The 26081-nt window shown below is 40.0% G+C and overlaps 1 protein-coding gene across 14 annotated transcripts in view; it reads right to left on the bottom strand.

Moving 5' to 3' along the window:
• The window catches only part of LOC139745942 (protein lap4-like), a 556451-nt gene that overhangs the window by 413682 nt on the left and 116688 nt on the right, over window positions 1-26081 (bottom strand). For all 14 annotated transcript variants that reach the window (XM_071656641.1, XM_071656649.1, XM_071656646.1 and 11 more), the window contains exons 3-7: window positions 22820-22898; window positions 10645-10734; window positions 7774-7894; window positions 5608-5900; window positions 3890-4023 (exon numbers count right to left, since the gene is read on the bottom strand). In XM_071656641.1, coding sequence (XP_071512742.1) covers window positions 3890-4023; window positions 5608-5900; window positions 7774-7894; window positions 10645-10734; window positions 22820-22898 — 717 coding nt within the window. The remainder of the gene's footprint in view (window positions 1-3889; window positions 4024-5607; window positions 5901-7773; window positions 7895-10644; window positions 10735-22819; window positions 22899-26081) is intronic.

The following is a 26081-nucleotide window of genomic DNA, read 5'->3' as shown; positions in this document are numbered from 1 at the left end:
CAAAAGTTAAAATTAAAACCAGAAAATTTTTATTCTGCAAGAAAAATATTTCCTATAATGAGCTTTTAAAGGAAATCTATTTTTCAGAGAAAAATACCAAAAATCAAAGGTTCAGGAGATTTCTTAGCTCCAAAATCTTTTTGTTTCTAAACTGAAAGATAAGATATTCAAACACTTCTATACTTAAGATAATCATGGAAAACATATCATAATGCTCTCAGTTACCGATACACACACAGTAAATATGATACAAAGGAGCAGAAACTATTAAAAAAAAATCTTCATATAACAGCTTCAGTGTCATTAAGATGACTAAACATTATCTTAACACCAGATTTGTATTCAGCATGAATAATACTTCCTATATGAATTTCTAAAGGAAATACATTTTTTGAGAAAAATACCAAAAATTGAAGGTAATAGTTCAGGGTAATTTTTTGCTCCCAAACTTTTTGTTTCAAAACTGAAATATAAGATAATCAAACACTTCTATACTTGAAATAATCATTATCAATATGTCACAATGCTCTCAGTTACCGATATATACCAAAGAAAAAAATGCGGATCAGAAAATATCTTAAAATTAACTTTATTTAACAGCTTAACTGAGTGTCATTAAGATGACTAAACAATATTTTAACACCATATTTTTATTCTTCAAGGCGCCCAGGATTTTCACCCCCTCCCCCACCCTATGATTCACTTCCGCTTCCATGGTTCCATCCACTGTCAAATCCACTCCCAGATATCTAAAACACTTCACTTCCTCCAGTTTTTCTCCATTCAAACTTACCTCCCAATTGACTTGACCCTCAACCCTACTGTACCTAATAACCTTGCTCTTATTCACATTTACTCTTCTTAACTTTCTTCTTTCGCACACTTTACCAAACTCAGTCACCAGCTTCTGCAGTTTCTCACATGAATCAGCCACCAGCGCTGTATCATCAGCAAACAACAACAGACTCACCTGCCAAGCTCTCTCATCCACAACAAACTGCATACTTGCCCCTCTTTCCAAAACTCTTGCATTGACCTCCCTAACAATCCCATCCATAAACAAATTAAACAACCATAAAATAAACTTCTCATAATTGGTTTTTAAGGGTATTTCTTAGCTCAAAAAACTTTTTGTTTTAAAACTGAAAGATAAGATATTCAAATACTTCTATACTTGAAAAAATCATGGAAAATCTATCATAATGGTCTTAGCCACCAATACATACCCAGTAAATACGATGCAAAGGATCAGAAAATATCTAAAACTGAATTCATTTAACAACTTAATTGAATGTCATAAAGACGCCTAAACGATATCTTAACACCAGATTTGTATTCACCATAAAATATTTTTTTTTTTTTTTTTTTGCTTTGTCGCTGTCTCCCACATTTGCGAGGTAGCGCAAGGAAACACACGAAAGAAATGGCCCAACCCACCCCCATACACATGTATATACATACACGTCCACACACGCAAATATACATACCTACATAGCTTTCCATGGTTTACCCCAGACGCTTCACATGCCCTGATTCAATCCACTGACAGCACGTCAACCCCGGTATACCACATTGATCCAATTCACTCTATTCCTTGCCCTCCTTTCACCCTCCTGCATGTTCAGGCCCCGATCACACAAAATCTTTTTCACTCCATCTTTCCACCTCCAATTTGGTCTCCCACTTCTCCTCATTCCCTCCACCTCCGACACATATATCCTCTTGGTCAATCTTTCCTCACTCATTCTCTCCATGTGCCCAAACCATTTCAAAACACCCTCTTCTGCTCTCTCAACCATGCTCTTTTTATTTCCACACATCTCTCTTACCCTTACATTACTTACTCGATCAAACCACCTCACACCACACATTGTCCTCAAACATCTCATTTCCAGCACATCCATCCTCCTGCGCACAACTCTATCCATAGCCCACGCCTCGCAACCATACAACATTGTTGGAACCACTATTCCTTCAAACATACCCATTTTTGCTTTCCGAGATAATGTTCTCGACTTCCACACATTCTTCAAGGCTCCCAGGATTTTCGCCCCCTCCAACACCCTATGATTCACTTCCACTTCCATGGTTCCATCCACTGCCAGATCCACTCCCAGATATCTAGAACACTTTACTTCCTCCAGTTTTTCTCCATTCAAACTTACCTCCCAATTGACTTGACCCTCAACCCTACTGTACCTAATAACCTTGCTCTTATTCACATTTACTCTTAACTTTCTTCTTTCACACACTTTACCAAACTCAGTCACCAGCTTCTGCAGTTTCTCACATGAATCAGCCACCAGCGCTGTATCATCAGCGAACAACAACTGACTCACTTCCCAAGCTCTCTCATCCACAACAGACTTCATACTTGCCCCTCTTTCCAAAACTCTTGCATTCACCTCCCTAACAACCCCATCCATAAACAAATTAAACAACCATGGAGACATCACACACCCCTGCCGCAAACCTACATTCACTGAGAACCAATCACTTTCCTCTCTTCCTACACGTACACATGCCTTACATCCTCGATAAAAACCATAAAATATACTTCTCATAATTAGTTTTTAAAGGATTGTTCAGAAACTTTTTCACTCCATCCTTCCACCTCCAATTTGGTCTCCTGCTTCTCCTTGTCCCCTCCACCTCTGACACATATATCCTCTTTGTTAATCTTCCTCACTAATTTTCTCCATGTGTCCAATCCATTTCAACACACCCTCTTCTGCTCTCTGAACCACACTCTTTTCATTAGCACACATCCCTCTCACTCTTTCACTGCTTACTCAATCAAACCACCTTACATGACATATAGTCCTCAAACATTTCATTTCCAACACATCCTCCCTCTTCCACACAACCCTATAACTACATAACATTGTTGGAACCACCATTCCTTCAAACATACCCATTTTTGCTCTTTGAGATAACGTTCTCGCCTTCCACACATTCTTTAACGCTTCCAGAACGTTCGCCTCCTCCCCAACCCTGTGAATCAATTCCACTTCCACGGTTTCATCTGCTGCTAAATCCACTCCCAGATATCTAAACACTTCACTTCCTCTAATTTTTCTCCTTTCAAACTTCCATCCCAATTAACATGTCCATCAATCTTACTGAACCTACTAACCTTGCTCTTATTCACATTTGCTCTCAACTTTCTCCTTTCACATACTTTTCCAAACTCAGTCACCAACTTCTGCAGTTTCCCACTCAAATCGGCAAACAACTGACTCACTTCCCAGGCCCTCTCATCTCCAGTAGACTGCATACTCGCTCCTCTCTCCAAAACTCTTGCATTTACCTCCATAGCCACCCTATCCCTAAATATATTAAACAACCATGGGGACATCATGCATCCCTGCAGCAGACTGACATTTACTGGGAATCAATCACTCTCCTCTCTTCCAACTTGTGCACATGCCTTACATCCTTGGTATAAACTTTTCACTGCTTCTACCAACTTACTTCCCACGTCATATACTCTTAAGACTTTCCACAAAGCATCTCTATCAACCCTATCATATGCCTTCTCCAGGTCCATAAATGCTACATACAAATCCATTTGTTTTTCTAAGTATTTCTCACACACATTCTTCAAAGCAAACACCTGATCTACACATCCACTATCACTTCTGAAACCACACTGCTCTTCCCTAATCTGATTCTCTGTACATGCCTTCACCCTCTCAATCAATACCCTCCCATATAATTTCCCAGAAATACTAAACAAACTTATGCCTCTGTAGTACATACATATGAAAGTCCTATGATGGCAGTATTTCTATCTACAGAGAAAAGGCAAGTTCTAAGGAAAGAGATTGTAAGGACATAAGATTCTTCTTTTCATAAGGAAAAATGTAAAATTTGAGTTTTGACTTACCAATTTGTGCTGGAAGTTCGTTTAACCTGTTCCGATCAACATTGAGGTTTGTAAGCTTGGTAAGATTACCAATGGTCTCAGGCAGTTCTGTTAATAGATTTTCTGTCAATATAAGTTCTTGTAGGTTTTCACACCTGAAAAATATCAAAGACACTATTTCAATAATCTTGGCAATTCTGGCAACATTTTTTTTCTAAATATACTCTTCTAAACTCTTACATCAAAATTATCAAAGATATTAATTCAATAATCTTAGCTATTCTGTCAACAGTTTTTTGGCAAGATAAGATTTTGTAAATTTTCACATCTGAATAATACGAAAAGACAATATTCAGTATTCATATCCATGGAGACACAGGAGCAAGAATATTGCCCAATTATCTCTCATGCGTCATACATGGCGACTATGAGGGATGGATGTGCAAGGGTTGGGAATCCTTCCGTTCCCCATTATTTTCCAAAAGAAGTTACAGAGGAAAGTGTCGAAAGATGATCTTTTTTCCTCTAAGGCTCATTCATGTATCTGGATACTAGCTCACTCATGCAAGAAATAATAAACATGTACAAAAGGAGAAAGGATGACCAATATTCTGACAAAACCAACCAGGTTTTCAAAGAAGGAAAATGTTATATTTTCAACCTGGTTATTGTATTTTTCATCATATTTCCAAGAATCCCCCTGAAGTGTATTTCACAGCCTTCCCTAAGAATGAGCTTCCTTGCATGAACAGTTATCCCTAAAAGTACTTGTTTCAACAATGCTATTAAGTTTGGTAAATATATAATCATTATAAAAAAAAAGCTGATCAGTTCTCTCCAGTCACCATTCCAGAGTTATAAACAAAAACTACGAAAATTTACTAAGCTAATCTAGCAATTTCTTTATCCTTAAATCTTGTGCATGGTCCATAAATTCCATCACAGAGCAAAAAAATATATTTCTTCCTTTATGACATGAGAGATTAGCACTCAAAAGTAAGAGAAAATACAAAAAGTTATATCAATACCTTTTTGCTGGCTTGGTTCACTGCTGAGTGATTGGCAGAGGGTGTGGATGACACACACCTGATACCTTTCAACAACAAAAGAAATAGTGTTTCTTTCTTTCTACTAAGTTTCTCTTCAGACCACACTGAGATCTTAAATCATAAACAGGGACAGAGCTGGTGGCAAAGAATATGAACAAATTTAGATATATTGCACCTTTCACACAAAAATCAGTGTGAGAGACTTGGCTGGCAAGAGTGGGAATGACAGTGATGGATTTTTTTTTTTCTTCATCTGCATAGAACAGTATTGTTTTTACATCATATCTGCTTACAATCTCTACAGTTTAAACACTTGTTAGTCAAAATAGCTGAAACTTTTTCTATATTTCACATAACTTTCTCTTGCTCTTTGTTACTCTTCTCTGTATGCAGCCTTACTGTCATATACCCTATTGTTATTTTCGTCCAAATAACTTCTAATAACTGTTTCATTTCTATCATACTATTTAAAGTGCAATCAAATGATTCATCTATATCTGGGCTGTAACAATTAATTAGTATGGGGGGAAGAAGTTTCTAACCCTCAAAGGTCTGAAATAACTCTCATGGCTCACTGGACAAACTTACCCTAGAAAGAAAACCTCATATTATCTTTTATCTTAAACTGTACACACTAAACAATGCCTCAAAACAATTCTAAAGTTCCCCAAAATATAATAGGTTACTTACTTGCCAATATTAGGATTTAAGACCATTAATCGATTCTGGTCCACCTTGAATATGGTAAGCTTACTGAGAGCTCCAATCCCATCTGGAAGGCTTTCTATAAGGTTCTGGGAAAGATGGAGGTCTGTTAGGTTTTTGAGCCCTGCAAGACCCTCTGGTACATCTTCCAAACGGTTTTCACTCACATCAAGACACAAAAGGTTCTTGAGCCGGCCCATCTCTGGAGGAAGGTGTGATATTTGATTGTGGTCAAGCCACAGCTCTTGAAGTGCTGGTAATTCTCCTATGTGTGGAGGCTGAAATATGTATGTAATGTCCTTTAAAGTCAATATATTCTTGACAGGTACATGTGGTTCCTTGAAATATGTAATATCTTAGAATAAAGGATACAAACAAAGGCTCAACACAATTTGTGAACCATGTGAATACCCCCCCCCCAAAAAAAAAAAAAAATCTATCGATTTACATTAATAAAGTATCAATAAATATCCAAGTTCTCTGATTTTCTGCACAACATGGACCTTTAATTCTATACACCAGATAGCATGAATAAAAAACCTACGCTTTTATATAATATACAACTTGACAACAATAAATGTAAAACATTCCATTAAACATATAACGCATCAAAGAAATAAAAGAAATAACCATCATAGTGAGTCAGTTGTTATTCGCTGATGATACATCGCTGGTGGCTGATTCAGGTGAGAAACTGCAGAAACTGATGACTGAGTTTGGTAAAGTGTGTGAAAGAAGAAGGCTGAGAGTAAACGTGAATAAGAGCAAGGTTATTAGGTACAGTAGGGTTGAGGAACAAGTCAATTGGGAGGTAAGTTTGAATGGAGAAAAACAGGAGGAAATGAAGTGCTTTAGATATCTGGGAGTGGATTTGACAGTGAATGGAACCATGGAAGCAGAAGTGAGTCACAAGGTGGGGGAGGAGGTGAAAGTTCTGGGAGGGCTGAAGGATGTGTGAAAGTCTAGAACATTATCTCGGAGAGAAAAAATGGGTATGTTTGAAGGAATAGTGGTTCCAACAATGTTATATGGTTGCGAGGCATGGGCTGTAGATAGGGTTGTGCGAAGGAGGGTGATGTGTTGGAAAGGAGATGTTTGAGGACAATATGTGGTGTGAGGTGGTTTGATTGAGTAAGTAATGAAAGGGTGTGAGAGATGTGTTGTTATTAAAAAAAAGTGTGGTTGAGAGAGCAGAAGGGAGTGTTTTGAAATGGTTTGGGCACATGGAGAGAATGAGTGAGGAAAGATTAACCAAGAGGATATATGTGTCGGAGGTGGAGGGAACGAGGAGAAGTGGGAGACCAAATTAGAGGTGGAAAGATGGAGTGAAAAAGATTCTGAGTGATCGGGGCCTGAACATGCAGAAGGGTGAAAGGCGGGCAAGGAATAGAGTGAATTGGATCAATGTGGTATACAGGGGTTGACGTGCTGTCAGTGGATTGAATCAGGGCATGTGAAGCGTCTGGGGTAAACCATGGAAAGTTCTGTGGGGCCTGGATGTGGAAAGGGAGCTGTGGTTTCGGGCATTATTGCATGACAGCTAGAGACTGAGTGCCTGGATGTGGAAAGGGAGCTGTGGTTTCGGGCATTATTGCATGACAGCTAGAGACTGAGTGTGAACGAATGGAGCCTTTGTTGTCTTTTCCTAGCGCTACCTCGCACACATGAGGGGGGAGGGGGATGGTATTCCATGTGCAGCGAGGTGGCGATAGGAATGAATAAAGGCAGACAGTGTGAATTGTGTGCATGGGTATATATGTATGTGTCTGTGTGTGTATATATATGTGTACATTGAGATGTATAGGTATGTATATTTGCGTGTGTGGACGTGTATGTATATACATGTGTATGGGGGTGGGTTGGGCCATTTCTTTTGTCTGTTTCCTTGCGATACCTTGCAAACGCGGGAGACAGCAACAAAGCAAAATAAATATATAAATATAAATATATATGTATACATTGAAATGTATAGGTATGCATATGTACGTGTGTGGACAGGTATGTATATACATGTGCATGTGGGTGGGTTGGGCCATTTTTTCATCTGTTTCCTTGCGCTACCTTGCTAATGCGGAAGACAGCAACAAAGTATAATAGATGAAAAAAAAATAAAACATTCACAGAAACAGTTAGAGTAAAGAGAAAACTCACCAGTTCTTCAATGTCATTGTCTCCAATGTCGAGTCTCTCCAGCTTAGTGAGTTGAGAAACAGATTCAGGCAACCCTTTGAGCAAATTTTCTCTTAGTTCCAATGACTGCAAATTTACGAGACTGAAAATAAAATGAAAATAAAATTCTTGTAAAATATAAACTCTAATCAGAAATATTCAATACTACAATAAGTGAAGAAAGACTGACAGCACCTAATCATTCACATAATGTATCCAATACCTGGAGTAAGCGTCTCCATAAAAGCTCATGATCACACATGAACAAAAATAGTCAAGCACAAGTGTCATTCATCTTCACTTCTATCCTGAGCTCAACCCAGAACCTATACAATTTCCAGGGTTGTATATTCAGAGTATGCTATATGTGCACTGCACACCCAATGAAGCCCTGAACTGTTGATTTAATAATCTTTATATATACTTGCAGGGAAGGAGTGCAAATGACTGGGAAATATATAAGAGAAAGTGGCAGGGGGTCAAGAGGAAGGTGCAAGGGTTGAAAAAGAGGGTAAATGGGAGTTGGGGTGAGAGAGTATCATTAAACTTTAGGGAGAATAAAAAGATGTATTGGAAGGAGGTAAATAAAATGCATAAGACAAGAGAACAAATGGGAATATCAGTGAACGGGTTAAGTAGAAAAAGTGATAACAGGTAGTGATGAAGTGAGTATTTTGACGAAAGGCTGACACCTTTGGCATATATATGTCAGAGGTGGAGGGAACAAGGAGAAGTAGGAGACCAAATTGGAGGTGGGAGGATGGAGTAAAAAAGATTTTGAGCGATCGAGGCCTTAACATACAAGAGGGTGAAAGAAATGTGAAGAACAGAGTGAACTGGAACAATGAAGTATAACATGGTCGATGTACTGTCAATGGACTAAACCAGGGCATGTGAAACGTCTGGGGTAAACCATGGAAAAGTCTGTGGGGCCTGGATGTGGATAGGGAGCTGAGGTTTCGTTGCATTACACATGACAGCTAGAGACTGAGTGTGAATGAATGTGGCCTTTTTTGTCTGTTTTCCTGGTGCTGCCTCACTAAAGCAGGGGGAAGCAATGCTGTTTCCTGTGGGGCGGGGTAGCACCAGGAATGGATGAAGGCAAGCAAGTATGAATACGTACATGTGTGTATATGTATATGTCTGTGTGTGTATATGTATGTATATGTGTATATGTTGATATGTATATGTATGTATATGTGCAAGTATGGGTGTATATGATAACTGGCAAATACTGGATCACGTGCACTACTCTGACCACTGAGACCAACTGCAGTTTTGGACAGGGTGTGGCATCAGGGTCTCATCTCTAAGCTCCCCTCTTTTGGCTTCCCTCCCTCTTTTTGCTCTTTCATATCTAGCTTCCTCTCCAGCTGATCTATCTCTGTGACAGTAGATGGATCAACCTCTCCCCTTTCCAACATCAAAAGCAAGGTTCTAACCTGACCCCTACACTTTTCCTCCTTTTTTCAACAATTTCCTCTCCTCTACAAGTAATCCAATGCACTCATATGCTGACGACTCAACACTGCATTAATCTACATCCTTCAATTCTACTCCATCTTCTCTCACTCGATCTGCATCTCATCAAGACACATTCGTCAATAAACTCAGACTTGTACAGGATATCTCAGTGGGATACACAAAATCTTGTTAAGTTTAATGCCTCGAAGGCTCAATTCCTAACCATCACTCTATCAAAATCTCCTCACAACTCTTGCCTTTCCTTTGACAGTTCTATAGTTCCACCTCAACTTAAAAAATATTCTTGGTATTACTGTAACATCCACTCTTCCTTGGAAACCCCACATTACAGGAGCAGTTAAGTCTGTCTCTAAGAAATTGGGTGTCCTGTTTAGATGTCAAAACTTCTCTTCTGAACAGTTGCTCCGTCAAACTAGGGCTTGATTCGTCCTTGTATAGAATACTGCTTTCATATTTGGGGTGGATCTAGCTCTGTATCCTAACTTGATAGAGTCATGTCAAAAGTGGTCCAACTTGTCCAACCTGTAAACTGTTCCAAGCTAACTTCTAAACTTGACTCCCTCGTCCTACACTACAAGGTTGATTCACTTTCCCTCTTCAATAGGTATTACTTTGGTTTTTGCTCCTGAAAGCTGGCTGTTTGCATGTCCCTACCACTAGCTAAACCATGAATACTTGGCAAGCTTGATTATTGGCAAACATGATTATTGAGTGGCCATCAGAAACTCAAGGGTGGGCCATTTTGATACATGCTTTTTTCCCTAGAGGTCGAAGCTTTGGAACTCTCAACCTTCTCATGTCATTCCCAACACCTATGATATGGCATTTCAAAAGGCAGGTCTTTCACGTCCTCAAAATTCATAAATACTTTCCCTTGTCTTTTCTTTTTCCTACTTCATAATTTTCTTTAATTCAATTTAGGCCTGGCCTTGAAGAAACTTCTGTCCATAACTGGAGCCTTCAACATAAAAAAAAAATATATATATGAACAAAATATTTCCAAAAACTTTATGTAAGCAATGGAAAGAAAATACAGCACTGTAAAAGATACAGCATAATGAATCTTATCCTCCAGTAAATGAATCTTTAATAATTCAAAAGTTATACTAGAGTGATATTTCAATATGCAAACTGCTGTCATGCAGGAGATACCTGTAAAGTATACACAGAAAAGTACACCTTTCAAAATCGCTTGAATGAATAACAAAAACAAAGGTGGAAAAAGAACATACATTCCTTGATAAACAAAATTACGGAGACAATAACTTTACCAGTAATCATATGTATGAACAGAGAAACAAATTAGGATAGATACTGAAGAAGGAGTAAAGTAACCACCAATTTAAAAACAAAAGATGGCATACTCACCAGCCAAAGTCATAAGGAAGGTTGGTAAGGGACATATCATTAAGGCCCAACACAGTTAGGTTCTTCAGCTGAGTAAATCCACCAGGCAATCTGAAATATCAATATAAACAATAAGATTACTATCCAAGCCTTATAAATTTCATACATAAACCAAATCTATCTAATAAAGTTAGTATCAGGCAGTTCCTCAAAATTGGAAATGGAAGATCAACTAAAGAGCACAGCAAGAAATTGATAAGGAAGTTACAGATGCAATGAAACTTCTAAAGAATGAGTTACCAACGATAAAACTGGCACAGACTTTAAGGGTCTCTTAGATGAGTGCACATGGATAAGTGTGAATGTGGTGGAAATAATATGTCTGAGGACAATATGTGGTGTAATAAGAATATGGTTGAGAGAGCTGAAGAGGGTGTGGTCCAAGTCTTGGACAATTGCATGTTTACCAAATGGAATCCTAGCTTTGTCTCTTCAATGTATATCAACTGACTTATATAACTCTCCTGTGTCTCTCCTGATGATGTGATTATTACAAAAAAGTGCACTCGGGAACTTATCGTGTTTAATTTTCCCCGTGGACTCATAGGAATATATATATATATATATATATATATATATATTTTTTTTTTTTTTTTTTTTTTTTTTTATACTTTGTCGCCGTCTCCCGCGTTTGCGAGGTAGCGCAAGGAAACACACGAAAGAAATGGCCCAACCCCCCCCCCATACACATGTACATACACACGTCCACACACGCAAATATACATACCTACACAGCTTTCCATGGTTTACCCCAGACGCTTCACATGCCTTGCTTCAATCCACTGACAGCACGTCAACCCCTGTATACCACATGACTCCAATTCACTCTATTTCTTGCCCTCCTTTCACCCTCCTGCATGTTCAGGCCCCGATCACACAAAATCTTTTTCACTCCATCTTTCCACCTCCAATTTGGTCTCCCTCTTCTCCTCGTTCCCTCCACCTCCGACACATATATCCTCTTGGTCAATCTCTCCTCACTCATTCTCTGCATGTGCCCAAACCATTTCAAAACACCCTCTTCTGCTCTCTCAACCACGCTCTTTTTATTTCCACACATCTCTCTTACCCTTACGTTACTTACTCGATCAAACCACCTCACACCACACATTGTCCTCAAACATCTCATTTCCAGCACATCCATCCTCCTGCGCACATCTCTATCCATAGCCCACGCCTCGCAACCATACAACATTGTTGGAACCACTATTCCCTCAAACATACCCATTTTTGCTTTCCGAGATAATGTTCTCGACTTCCACACATTTTTCAAGGCTCCCAAAATTTTCGCCCCCTCCCCCACCCTATGATCCACTTCCGCTTCCATGGTTCCATCCGCTGACAGATCCACTCCCAGATATCTAAAACACTTCACTTCCTCCAGTTTTTCTCCATTCAAACTCACCTCCCAATTGACTTGACCCTCACCCCTACTGTACCTAATAACCTTGCTCTTATTCACATTTACTCTCAACTTTCTTCTTCCACACACTTTACCAAACTCAGTCACCAGCTTCTGCAGTTTCTCACATGAATCAGCCACCAGCGCTGTATCATCAGCGAACAACAACTGACTCACTTCCCAAGCTCTCTCATCCCCAACAGACTTCATACTTGCCCCTCTTTCCAGGACTCTTGCATTTACCTCCCTTACAACCCCATCCATAAACAAATTAAACAACCATGGAGACATCACACACCCCTGCCGCAAACCTACATTCACTGAGAACCAATCACTTTCCTCTCTTCCTACACGTACACATGCCTTACATCCTCGATAAAAACTTTTCACTGCTTCTAACAACTTGCCTCCCACACCATATATTCTTAATACCTTCCACAGAGCATCTCTATCAACTCTATCATATGCCTTCTCCAGATCCATAAATGCTACATACAAATCCATTTGCTTTTCTAAGAATTTCTCACATACATTCTTCAAAGCAAACACCTGATCCACACATCCTCTACCACTTCTGAAACCACACTGCTCTTCCCCAATCTGATGCTCTGTACATGCTTTCACCCTCTCAATCAATACCCTCCCATATAATTTCCCAGGAATACTCAACAAACTTATACCTCTGTAATTTGAGCACATTTTCCCTTCCATAGCCAGAGGTTGAACCATTATGTGACATTCATTTTTCATTTCATTTCAAGCTAGAAGTTTCAGTTTTCTAAATTATTTCTTACATTTTTCATATGTATATATATGTATGTGTGTGTGTGTGTGTGTGTGTGTGTGTGTGTGTGTGTGTGTGTGTGTATGTATGTGAGTGGTTGTAACCACAGCCAAAATATATATGTATATATATATATATATATATATATATATATATATATATATATATATATATATATATATATGTATATATATATATCCCTGGGGATAGGGGATTAAGAATACTTCCCACGTATTCCCTGCGTGTCGCAGAAGGCGACTAAAAGGGGAGGGAGCGGGGGGCTGGAAATCCTCCCCTCTCGTTTTTTTTTTTTTTTTTTTCCAAAAGAAGGAACAGAGGGGGCCAGGTGAGGATATTCCAAAAAAGGCCCAGTCCTCTGTTCCTAACGCTACCTCGCTAACGCGGGAAATGGCGAATAGTTTAAAAGAAAAGAAAAAAAAAATATATATATATAAATATATAAATATATAAATATATATAAATAAATGCAATTGAGTGGGAGAAGTATAAAAGAAAGAGACAGGAGGTCAAGAGAAAGGTGCAAGAGGTGAAAAAAAGGGCAAATGAGAGTTGGGGTGAGAGACTATCAGTAAATTTTAGGGAGAATAAAAAGATGTTCTGGAAGGAGGTAAATAGGGTGCGTAAGACAAGGGAGCAAATGGGAACTTCAGTGAAGGGCGCAAATGGGGAGGTGATAACAAGTAGCGGTGATGTGAGAAGGAGATGGAATGAGTATTTTGAAGGTTTGTTGAATGTGTCTGATGACAGAGTGGCAGATATAGGGTGTTTTGGTCGAGGTGGTGTGCAAAGTGAGAGGGTTAGGGAAAATGATTTGGTAAACAGAGAAGAGGTAGTAAAAGCTTTGCGGAAGATGAAAGCCGGCAAGGCAGCAGGTTTGGATGGTATTGCAGTGGAATTTATTAAAAAAGGGGGTGACTGTATTGTTGACTGGTTGGTAAGGTTATTTAATGTATGTATGACTCATGGTGAGGTGCCTGAGGATTGGCGGAATGCGTGCATAGTGCCATTGTACAAAGGCAAAGGGGATAAGAGTGAGTGCTCAAATTACAGAGGTATAAGTTTGTTGAGTATTCCTGGTAAATTATATGGGAGGGTATTGATTGAGAGGGTGAAGGCATGTACAGAGCATCAGATTGGGGAAGAGCAGTGCGGTTTCAGAAGTGGTAGAGGATGTGTGGATCAGGTGTTTTCTTTGAAGAATGTATGTGAGAAATACTTAGAAAAGCAAATGGATTTGTATGTAGCATTTATGGATCTGGAGAAGGCATATGATAGAGTTGATAGAGATGCTCTGTGGAAGGTATTAAGAATATATGGTGTGGGAGGCAAGTTGTTAGAAGCAGTGAAAAGTTTTTATCGAGGATGTAAGGCATGTGTACGTGTAGGAAGAGAGGAAAGTGATTGGTTCTCAGTGAATGTAGGTTTGCGGCAGGGGTGTGTGATGTCTCCATGGTTGTTTAATTTGTTTATGGATGGGGTTGTAAGGGAGGTAAATGCAAGAGTCCTGGAAAGAGGGGCAAGTATGAAGTCTGTTGGGGATGAGAGAGCTTGGGAAGTGAGTCAGTTGTTGTTCGCTGATGATACAGCGCTGGTGGCTGATTCATGTGAGAAACTGCAGAAGCTGGTGACTGAGTTTGGTAAAGTGTGTGGAAGAAGAAAGTTGAGAGTAAATGTGAATAAGAGCAAGGTTATTAGGTACAGTAGGGGTGAGGGTCAAGTCAATTGGGAGGTGAGTTTGAATGGAGAAAAACTGGAGGAAGTGAAGTGTTTTAGATATCTGGGAGTGGATCTGTCAGTGGATGGAACCATGGAAGCGGAAGTGGATCATAGGGTGGGGGAGGGGGCGAAAATTTTGGGAGCCTTGAAAAATGTGTGGAAGTCGAGAACATTATCTCGGAAAGCAAAAATGGGTATGTTTGAGGGAATAGTGGTTCCAACAATGTTGTATGGTTGCGAGGTGTGGGCTATGGATAGAGATGTGTGCAGGAGGATGGATGTGCTGGAAATGAGATGTTTGAGGACAATGTGTGGTGTGAGGTGGTTTGATCGAGTAAGTAACGTAAGGGTAAGAGAGATGTGTGGAAATAAAAAGAGCGTGGTTGAGAGAGCAGAAGAGGGTGTTTTGAAATGGTTTGGGCACATGGAGAGAATGAGTGAGGAGAGATTGACCAAGAGGATATATGTGTCGGAGGTGGAGGGAACGAGGAGAAGAGGGAGACCAAATTGGAGGTGGAAAGATGGAGTGAAAAAGATTTTGTGTGATCGGGGCCTGAACATGCAGGAGGGTGAAAGGAGGGCAAGGAATAGAGTGAATTGGAGTCATGTGGTATACAGGGGTTGACGTGCTGTCAGTGGATTGAATCAAGGCATGTGAAGCGTCTGGGGTAAACCATGGAAAGCTGTGTAGGTATGTATATTTGCGTGTGTGGACGTGTGTATGTACATGTGTATGGGGGGGGGTTGGGCCATTTCTTTCGTCTGTTTCCTTGCGCTACCTCGCAAACGCGGGAAACAGCGACAAAGTATAAAAAAAAAAAAAAAAAAAAATATATATATATATACATATATATATATATATATATATATATATATATATATATATATATATATATATATATATATATTTACCAAATCATTTTCCCTAACCCTCTCACTTTGCACACCAAAAGCTTTGCGGAAGATGAAAGCCGGCAAGGCAGCAGGTTTGGATGGTATTGCAGTGGAATTTATTAAAAAAGGGGGTGACTGTATTGTTGACTGGTTGGTAAGGTTATTTAATGTATGTATGACTCATGGTGAGGTGCCTGAGGATTGGCGGAATGCGTGCATAGTGCCATTGTACAAAGGCAAAGGGGATAAGAGTGAGTGCTCAAATTACAGAGGTATAAGTTTGTTGAGTATTCCTGGTAAATTATATGGGAGGGTATTGATTGAGAGGGTGAAGGCAGGTACAGAGCATCAGATTGGGGAAGAGCAGTGTGGTTTCAGAAGTGGTAGAGGATGTGTGGATCAGGTGTTTGCTTTGAAGAATGTATGTGAGAAATACTTAGAAAAGCAAATGGATTTGTATGTAGCATTTATGGATCTGGAGAAGGCATATGATAGAGTTGATAGAGATGCTCTGTGGAAGGTATTAAGAATATATGGTGTGGGAGGCAAGTTGTTAGAAGCAGTGAAAAGTTTTTATCGAGGATGTAAGGCATGTGTACGTGTAGGAAGAGAGGAAAGTGATTGGTTCTCAGTGAATGTAGGTTTGCGGCAGGGGTGTGTGATGTCTCCATGGTTGTTTGATTTGTTTATGGATGGGGTTGTTAGGGAGGTAAATGCAAGAGTCTTGGAAAGAGGGGCAAGTATGAAGTCTGTTGGGGATGAGAGAGCTTGGGAAGTGAGTCAGTTGTTGTTCGCTGATGATACAGCGCTGGTGGCGGATTCATGTGAGAAACTGCAGAAGCTGGTGACGGAGTTTGGTAAAGTGTGTGGAAGAAGAAAGTTAAGAGTAAATGTGAATAAGAGCAAGGTTATTAGGTACAGTAGGGTTGAGGGTCAAGTCAATTGGGAGGTGAGTTTGAATGGAGAAAAACTGGAGGAAGTGAAGTGTTTTAGATATCTGGGAGTGGATCTGTCAGCGGATGGAACCATGGAAGCGGAAGTGGATCATAGGGTGGGGGAGGGGGCGAAAATTTTGGGAGCCTTGAAAAATGTGTGGAAGTCGAGAACATTATCTCGGAAAGCAAAAATGGGTATGTTTGAAGGAATAGTGGTTCCAACAATGTTGTATGGTTGCGAGGCGTGGGCTATGGATAGAGTTGTGCGCAGGAGGATGGATGTGCTGGAAATGAGATGTTTGAGGACAATGTGTGGTGTGAGGTGGTTTGATCGAGTAAGTAACGTAAGGGTAAGAGAGATGTGTGGAAATAAAAAGAGCGTGGTTGAGAGAGCAGAAGAGGGTGTTTTGAAATGGTTTGGGCACATGGAGAGAATGAGTGAGGAAAGATTGACCAAGAGGATATATGTGTCGGAGGTGGAGGGAACGAGGAGAAGAGGGAGACCAAATTGGAGGTGGAAAGATGGAGTGAAAAGGATTTTGTGTGATCGGGGCCTGAACATGCAGGAGGGTGAAAGGAGGGCAAGGAATAGAGTGAATTGGAGCGATGTGGTATACAGGGGTTGACGTGCTGTCAGTGGATTGAATCAAGGCATGTGAAGCGTCTGGGGTAAACCATGGAAAGCTGTGTAGGTATGTATATTTGCGTGTGTGGACGTATGTATATACATGTGTATGGGGGGGGGGGGGTTGGGCCATTTCTTTCGTCTGTTTCCTTGCGCTACCTCGCAAACGCGGGAGACAGCGACAAAGTATAATAAAATAAAATAAAAAAAAAAATAATATATATATATATACATAAGTATACATATAAGTATACGTCAGATTGGGGAAGAGCAGTGTGGTTTCAGAAGTGGTAGAGGATGTGTGGATCAGGTGTTTGCTTTGAAGAATGTATGTGAGAAATACTTAGAAAAGCAAATGGATTTGTATGTAGCATTTATGGATCTGGAGAAGGCATATGATAGATTTGAAAGAGATGCTCTGTGGAAGGTATTAAGAATATATGGTGTGGGAGGCAAGTTGTTAGAAGCAGTGAAAAGTTTTTATCGAGGATGTAAGGCATGTGCACGTGTAGGAAGAGAGGAAAGTGATTGGTTCTCAGTGAATGTAGGTTTGCGGCAGGGGTGTGTGATGTCTCCATGGTTGTTTAATTTGTTTATGGATGAGGTTGTTAGGGAGGTGAATGCAAGAGTTTTGGAAAGAGGGGCAAGTATGAAGTCTGTTGGGGATGAGAGAGCTTGGGAAGTGAGTCAGTTGTTGTTCGCTGATGATACAGCGCTGGTGGCTGATTCATGTGAGAAACTGCAGAAGCTGGTGACTGAGTTTGGTAAAGTGTGTGAAAGAAGAAAGTTAAGAGTAAATGTGAATAAGAGCAAGGTTATTAGGTACAGTAGGGTTGAGGGTCAAGTCAATTGGGAGGTAAGTTTGAATGGAGAAAAACTGGAGGAAGTAAAGTGTTCTAGATATCTGGGTGTGGATCTGGCAGCGGATGGAACCATGGAAGAGGAAGTGGATCATAGGGTGGTGGAGGGGGTGAAAATCCTGGGAGCCTTGAAGAATGTGTGGAAGTCGAGAACATTATCTCGGAAAGCAAAAATGGGCATGTTTGAAGGAATAGTGGTTCAAACAATGTTGTATGGTTGCGAGGCGTGGTCTATGGATAGAGTTGTGCGCAGGAGGATGGATGTGCTGGAAATGAGATGTTTGAGGACAATGTGTGGTGTGAGGTGGTTTGATTGAGTAAGTAACGTAAGGGTAAGAGAGATGTGTGGAAATAAAAAGAGCATGGTTGAGAGAGCAGAAGAGGGTGTTTTGAAATGGTTTGGGCACATGGAGAGAATAAGCGAGGAAAGATTGACCAAGAGGATATATGTGTTGGAGGTGGAGGGAATGAGGAGAAGTGGGAGACCAAATTGGAGGTGGAAAGATGGAGTGAAAAAGATTTTGTGTGATCGGGGCCTGAACATGCAGGAGGGTGAAAGGAGGGCAAGGAATAGAGTGAATTGGATCGACGTGGTATACCGGGGTTGACGTGCTGTCAGTGGATTGAATCAGGGCATGTGAAGCGTCTGGGGTAAACCATAGAAAGCTGTGTAGGTATGTACATTTGCGTGTGTGGACATATGTATATACATGTGTATGGGGGTGGGTTGGGCCATTTCTTTCGTCTGTTTCCTTGCGCTACCTCGCAAACGCGGGAGACAGCAACAAAGCAAAAAAAAAAAAAAAAAAGTATACGTATGTAAGTAGGAGAGATGTTGGATTACGTGTGGATTACGAGTTGATAGGCGCGCGAAAGAGAGACTTTTGGATGTTAATATACTGAGAGGTGCAACTGGAGGGATGTCTGATCATTATCTTTTGGAAGCTAAGGAGAAGATTTGTATGGGTTTTCAGAGAAGAAGAGTGAATGTTGGGGTGAACAGGGTGGTGAGAGTAAGTGAGCTTGGGAAGGAGACTTGTGTGAGGAAGTACCAGGAGAGACTGAGTACAGAATGGAAAAAGGTGAGAACAATGGAAGTAAGGGGAGTGGGGGAGGAATGGGATGTATTTAGGGAATCAGTGATGGATTGCGCAAAAGATGCTTGTGGCATGAGAAGAGTGGGTTGATTAGAAAGGGTAGTGAGTGGTGGGATGAAGAAGTAAGATTATTAGTGAAAGAGAAGAGAGAGGCATTTGGATGATTTTTGCACGGAAAAAATGCAATTGAGTGGGAGATGTATAAAAGAAAGAGACAGGAGGTCTAGAGAAAGGTGCAAGAGGTGAAAAAGAGGGCAAATGAGAGTTGGGGTGAGAGAGTATCATTAAATTTTAGGGAGAATAAAAAGATGTTCTGGAAGGAGGTAAATAAAGTGCATAAGACAAGGGAGCAAATGGGAACTTCAGTGAAGGGCACAAATGGGGAGGTGATAACAAGTAGTGGTGATGTGAGGAGATGGAGTGAGTATTTTGAAGGTTTGTTGAATGTGTTTGATGATAGAGTGGCAGATATAGGGTGTTTTGGTCGAGGTGGTGCGCAAAGTGAGAGGGTTAGGGAAAATGATTTCGTAAACAGAGAAGAGGTAGTAAAAGCTTTGCGGAAGATGAAAGCCGGCAAGGCAGCAGGTTTGGATGGTATTGTAGTGGAATTTATTAAAAAAGGGGGTGACTGTATTATTGACTGGTTGGTAAGGTTATTTAATGTATGTATGATTCATGGTGAGGTGCCTGAGGATTGGCGGAATGCATGCATAGTGCCATTGTACAAAGGCAAAGGGGATAAGAGTGAGTGCTCAAATTACAGAGGTATAAGTTTGTTGAGTATTCCTGGTAAATTATATGGAAGGGTATTGATTGAGAGGGTGAAGGCATGTACAGAGCATCAGATTGGGGAAGAGCAGTGTGGTTTCAGAAGTGGTAGAGGATGTGTGGATCAGGTGTTTGCTTTGAAGAATGTATGTGAGAAATACTTAGAAAAGCAAATGGATTTGTCTGTAGCATTTATGGATCTGGAGAAGGCATATGATAGAGTTGATAGAGATGCTCTGTGGAAGGTATTAAGAATATATGGTGTGGGAGGCAAGTTGTTAGAAGCAGTGAAAAGTTTTTATCGAGGATGTAAGGCATGTGTACGTGTAGGAAGAGAGGAAAGTGATTGGTTCTCAGTGAATGTAGGTTTGCGGCAGGGGTGTGTGATGTCTCCATGGTTGTTTGATTTGTTTATGGATGGGGTTGTTAGGGAGGTGAATGCAAGAGTTTTGGAAAGAGGGGCAAGTATGAAGTCTGTTGTGGATGAGAGAGCTTGGGAAGTGAGTCAGTTGTTGTTCTGCTGATGATACAGCGCTGGTGGCTGATTCATGTGAGAAACTGCAGAAGCTGGTGACTGAGTTTGGTAAAGTGTGTGAAAGAAGAAAGTTAAGAGTAAATGTGAATAAGAGCAAGGTATATATATATATATATATATATATATATATATATATATATATATATATATGTATATATATATATATATATATATATATATATATATATATATATATATATATATATATATATATATATATTTTTTTTTTTTGCTGTCTCCCGCGTTTGCGAGGCAGCGCAAGGAAACAGACGAAAGAAATGGCCCAACCCACCCCCATACACATGTATATACATACGTCCACACACGCTTCACATGCCCTGATTCAATCCACTGACAGCACGTCAACCTCGGTATACCACATCGATCCAATTCACTCTATTCCTTGCCCTCCTTTCACCCTCCTGCATGTTCAGGTCCCGATCACACAAAATCTTTTTCACTCCATCTTTCCACCTCCAATTTGGTCTCCCACTTCTCGTTCCCTCCACCTCCGACACATATATCCTCTTGGTCAATCTTTCCTCACTCATTCTCTCCATGTGACCAAACCATTTCAAAACACCCTCTTCTGCTCTCTCAACCACGCTCTTTTTATTTCCACACATCTCTCTTACCCTTACGTTACTTACTCGATCAAACCACCTCACACCACACATTGTCCTCAAACATCTCATTTCCAGCACATCCACCCTCCTGCTTATTTTGCTTTGTCGCTGTCTCCCGCGTTTGCGAGGTAGCGCAAGGAAACAGACAAAAGAATGGCCCAACCCACCCACATGCACATGTATATACATACACGTCCACACATGCAAATATACATACCTATACATCTCAATGTATACATATATATACACACACAGACATATACATATATACACATGTACATAATTCAAATTGTCTGCCTTTATTCATTCCCATCGCCACCTTGCCACACATGGAATAACAACCCCCTCCCCCTCATGTGTGTGAGGTAGCCACGGTGACATCACACAGCCCTGCCTCACCTACATGTATGCCAAAACTTTTCCTCAGCTCTCTATCTGCTCTTATACACACATTTGCTCCTCCTTTTACACCATCTAACAGTTTTCCCCCATACCATTTATCCTTAACACATCCCACAAAGCATTCCACTCAACTCTGTCATACACTTTCTCCAGATCCATAAAAGCTGCATACAACCTCCTACTTTTCACTAAATAATTTTCCATGGTCATCTTTTTCACAAACATGTGATCCACACATACCTTACCTTTCCTAAAACCCCCTTGCTCTTCACTTATTCTGCATTTAGTCACTTCCATCACTCTATCAATTGATATTCTTGTATACAATTTTCCTGGTATACTTAACAGACTCATTCCCCTATAATTGCTACATACAATCTTTGCACCTTTTCCTCTGAATGAAGGAACAATAAGACCTTTCACCCAATCTTATGGCACAACCCTCTGTTTCTAAGCTAAATTACATATAAGATGCATCCACTCTATCACACTTTCTCCTCCATACTTCAGCATTTCAGCCATAATCCTATCCACTTCAGGTGCCTTTCCTACCTTCAGACTCATTATTGCCTTTCTTACCTCCCTCTTTACTATGGGTCCCCTCACTTGTATCCTCTTCCTTCCCTTCTCCATGCCCATGCATGTAACAACAGCTGCCTCCCCTTCTCCCACATTCATGTAACAACAGCTGCCTCCCCTTCTCCCACATTCATGTAACAACAGCTGCCTCTCCTTCTCCCACATTCATTAGTACTTCAAAATACTCTTTCTATTTTCCTTTCACTCCCTTCTTTTGATTCAGCAATTAACCTTCCTTACTTGTCACATCAACATTTCCACTCTTACATCCACCTCTTTCCTTTTTCACCTTCTTCCACTACAGTTTCTTATTATTCCAATACTTTTCCCTTAACTTCCTTCCTAAATCTTCATCTACTCTTTCTTTGCTTTCCTCTATCAGCTTCTTAACATTCCACTCACATATTTTGTATTCTTCCCTCCTCCTTTATTGAACTCCTTTATTGAGCAATCTACCATATGCCTTTTTCTTTTCTTCCACAGCATTTCTAATCTCTTCTGTCCATCGTGCATTGCCCTTTTCATTCCTGTATCTCATTACGTTGTATCCAACTACCGACTATAACCTTTACTAGTACTTCTCTAAGCATTTTAAACACTTCATTAACACATGGCTGCATTCATATGTCCACTGCACTTCCATCTAAGCTCTCAGTTACCTTCCTTTCATACTCCCCCCTGTATTTTTCCTGATTCATCTTCTCACTTGCCAACATTTTTACCTCTCCATTCTTCCTTACACAATTGAAAGTTACATAGCTGCATAAGACTGAATTCGGCAACCAACCAGCAAATACCAACATCAAAGAAAATGTTTTCCTTTTATGATATGTTAGTCTTGACAGCATGGTGTGCATTGCTTGTACTGTCTCAATATCTACTGGAAACTCACCTGGGGATGGGGTTACTGCTGAAATCAGCCACCTGTAGGGCTTTCAGATTCTTGATGTTATCAGGGATCTCCGGAATGTCTGTGGGAGGATTAATGATAACATTAATTACAAGCATATACTCAATTAAGTTACATTATATCTTCATTAACATTTATTTATTTATATTTATTATACTTAGTCGATGTCTCTCGCGTTAGCGAGGCAGCGGAAGGAAACAGATGAAAGAATGGCCCAACCCACCCAAATACACATGTACATACATACACATCCACACACGCACATATACATACCTATACATTTCAATGTATACATATATATACTATACACAGACATATACATATATACACATGTACATAATTCATACTAGCTGCCCTTATTCATTCCCATCACCACCCCGCCACACATGAAATGACAAACCCCTCATCCCGTATGCACGCAAGGTAGCTCTAGGAAAAGATAACAAAGGCCACATTCATTTGCACTCAAGTCTCTAGCTGTCATGTATAATGCATCAAAACCACAGCTCCCTTTCCACATCCAGGCCCCACAAAACTTTCCATGGTTTACCCCAGACGTTTCACATGCCCTGGTTTCCTATAATTTTGTTAATTTTGCCCCCCTTCGTTTTTGCCTTATCATACGACTGTTATTATCTACTCATAATCTGCTATTTTTTGTTAAATCCCAATTAATGGGTTATCAGTTCATATGCATGCTCTTTAAGCCACTAACTGGCTGATCTGGTATACTTTGTAAATACTTATCCAGGGCCTAAGATTTCTCTACTATACACCCCATTCTGTTTCTAATGGTTGTGTTGAATGGTTTTGGGCCCTAGGTGAGTCCCAGATGCTTCAGGTGTTTTCTCTTGGTGAGCTTATTGCACTTTTTGATTTCAGTAGTAATATTCTACAGTATTCCATGGCTGTTGTGTCACCAAGGAACTGTTCCAGAGTGCTGGTCTGGAACCATGCCTTCCAAGATCCAAGATTATATCTCTGATATGTCTCCTAGTCACATCCCACTAAAGTAAAGCCTCAGTTATATCAGTTGTTCTAAGTAGTTTAGATACCTTACGACATGAAAGATCTTTGCACACTTTCTAATTAGGGCATTTTTGCCCATCCTCAAAATTGATTTTTGTACACAAATGCATGCTGTTCCAGTATATTAGTTCTATTAATGCTTTGAAGACTGTATCACTGGGTTTTCCTCTCTTGTCTTGAAGGTCTGTAAGATCTAGCCTAAAGTTTTCTTGGAAGAGGCTACTACTGCCTTGTGCTCTTTAAAAGGATGGTCATCAGATATCAATACTCCAAATTCTTTCACATTGTTCAGTTTTGATCTGAGTCAGTTCAGATGTCCTTACAGTTTTATTTTTGCTTTACTTTCCCTATAACATGGAAGTTGGAACATTTCCTCACAGAAAAGTACTGCATGTTGTTTTCAGTTAATTCTATTTTTCAGTCTGTAGTTTCTCAGCGCCTTCAGTTGATGAGATTTCCCTACAATACTGTCACAACATTTTGTGCAACTGGAACCAAGATATCATAAAAATCTCAGTTGTGAGATTTTCCAATCAATGGTTTTCAATGTACATACACAGTTAGGGACCCAAGGCCGCTAATAATATACCAAATAGGCAACACTCTCCCACAAAGGAGCCATAAACATGAAAGCATATAGCATGCAGAATTAAGCCACTGGTATCTACAACAGGTGTTCTTTGTTAGTCAAAAACTTGAAGCCTAAATGGGAAAACTAGGTGATGCCTTAATTCTTTTCTATAATAAACCATAGGGGAGAAGAAATATAAAATGAACACAAGAGTGAGTAGACCCCTATCCCATGGGGTTCTGGTCATGGAGAGAAACACACCTTCTGTATGGGCCCAAAGCAGACTGAACGTATAAATAAATATTGGAGAATGAAATGGAGGATGATAATGGAGTTAGAAGAAAAAGGCATAAATGAGTCACTTTTGAGAAAATAAGAAAGGGGATATGCAAAGGGTGAAATAATTACAAACTGAATACAGTACAGTACTCAAGGAGAGCACAAATATAGTTTGTTGCAAAAGAAGAGGGAAATAACTTCCAGCTAGGAATATAAATGTTAATGTACAAAAAAGAGAAATAAATGTGGGGAAAAAGAGTTGGGAACCATTTCATGTTCATACATCATCTGTACATAAGCCATAACAAAATAAAAATAATATTATTAATAATAATGATGATAATAATATTAATAATAATAATAATAATAATAATAATAATAATAATAAGGTATTTGAATGCAAAGGTGAGTAATGTGGCAGTTGAGGGAATAATTGGTATACATGGGGTGTTCAGTGTTGTAAATGGAAATGGTGAAGAGCTTGTAGATTTATGTGCTGAAAAAGGACTGATGATTGGGAATACCTGGTTTAAAAAGCGAGATATACATAAGTATACTTATGTAAGTAGGAGAGATGGCCAGAGAGCGTTATTGGATTACGTGTTAATTGATAGGCGTGCGAAAGAGAGACTTTTGGATGTTAATGTGCTGAGAGGTGCAACTGGAGGGATGTCTGATCATTATCTTGTGGAGGCTAAGGTGAAGATTTGTATGGGTTTTCAGAAAAGAAGAGTGAATGTTGGGGTGAAGAGGGTGGCGAGAGTAAGTGAGCTTGAGAAGGAGACCTGTGTGAGGAAGTACCAGGAGAGACTGAGTACAGAATGGAAAAAGGTGAGAACAATGGAAGCAAGGGGAGTGGGGGAGGAATGGGAGGTATTTAGGGAATCAGTGATGGATTGCGCAAAAGATGCTTGTGGCATGAGAAGAGTGGGAGGTGGGTTGATTAGAAAGGGTCGTGAGTGGTGGGATGAAGAAGTAAGAGTATTAGTGAAAGAGAAGAGAGAGGCATTTGGACGATTTTTGCAGGGAAAAAATGCAATGGAGTGGGAGATGTATAAAAGAAAGAGACAGGAGGTCAAGAGAAAGGTGCAAGAGGTGAAAAAAAGGGCAAATGAGAGTTGGGGTGAGAGAGTATCATTAAATTTTAGGGAGAATAAAAAGATGTTCTGGAAGGAGGTAAATAAAGTGCGTAAGACAAGGGAGCAAATGGGAACTTCAGTGAAGGGCGCAAATGGGGAGGTGATAACAAGTAGTGGTGATGTGAGAAGGAGATGGAGTGAGTATTTTGAAGGTTTGTTGAATGTGTTTGATGATAGAGTGGCAGATATAGGGTGTTTTGGTCGAGGTGGTGTGCAAAGTGAGAGG

Source organism: Panulirus ornatus, chromosome 63, assembly GCF_036320965.1.
Source record: "Panulirus ornatus isolate Po-2019 chromosome 63, ASM3632096v1, whole genome shotgun sequence".
Classification (NCBI taxonomy): domain Eukaryota; kingdom Metazoa; phylum Arthropoda; class Malacostraca; order Decapoda; family Palinuridae; genus Panulirus; species Panulirus ornatus.
This window is presented reverse-complemented; position numbering and strand designations above follow the sequence as displayed.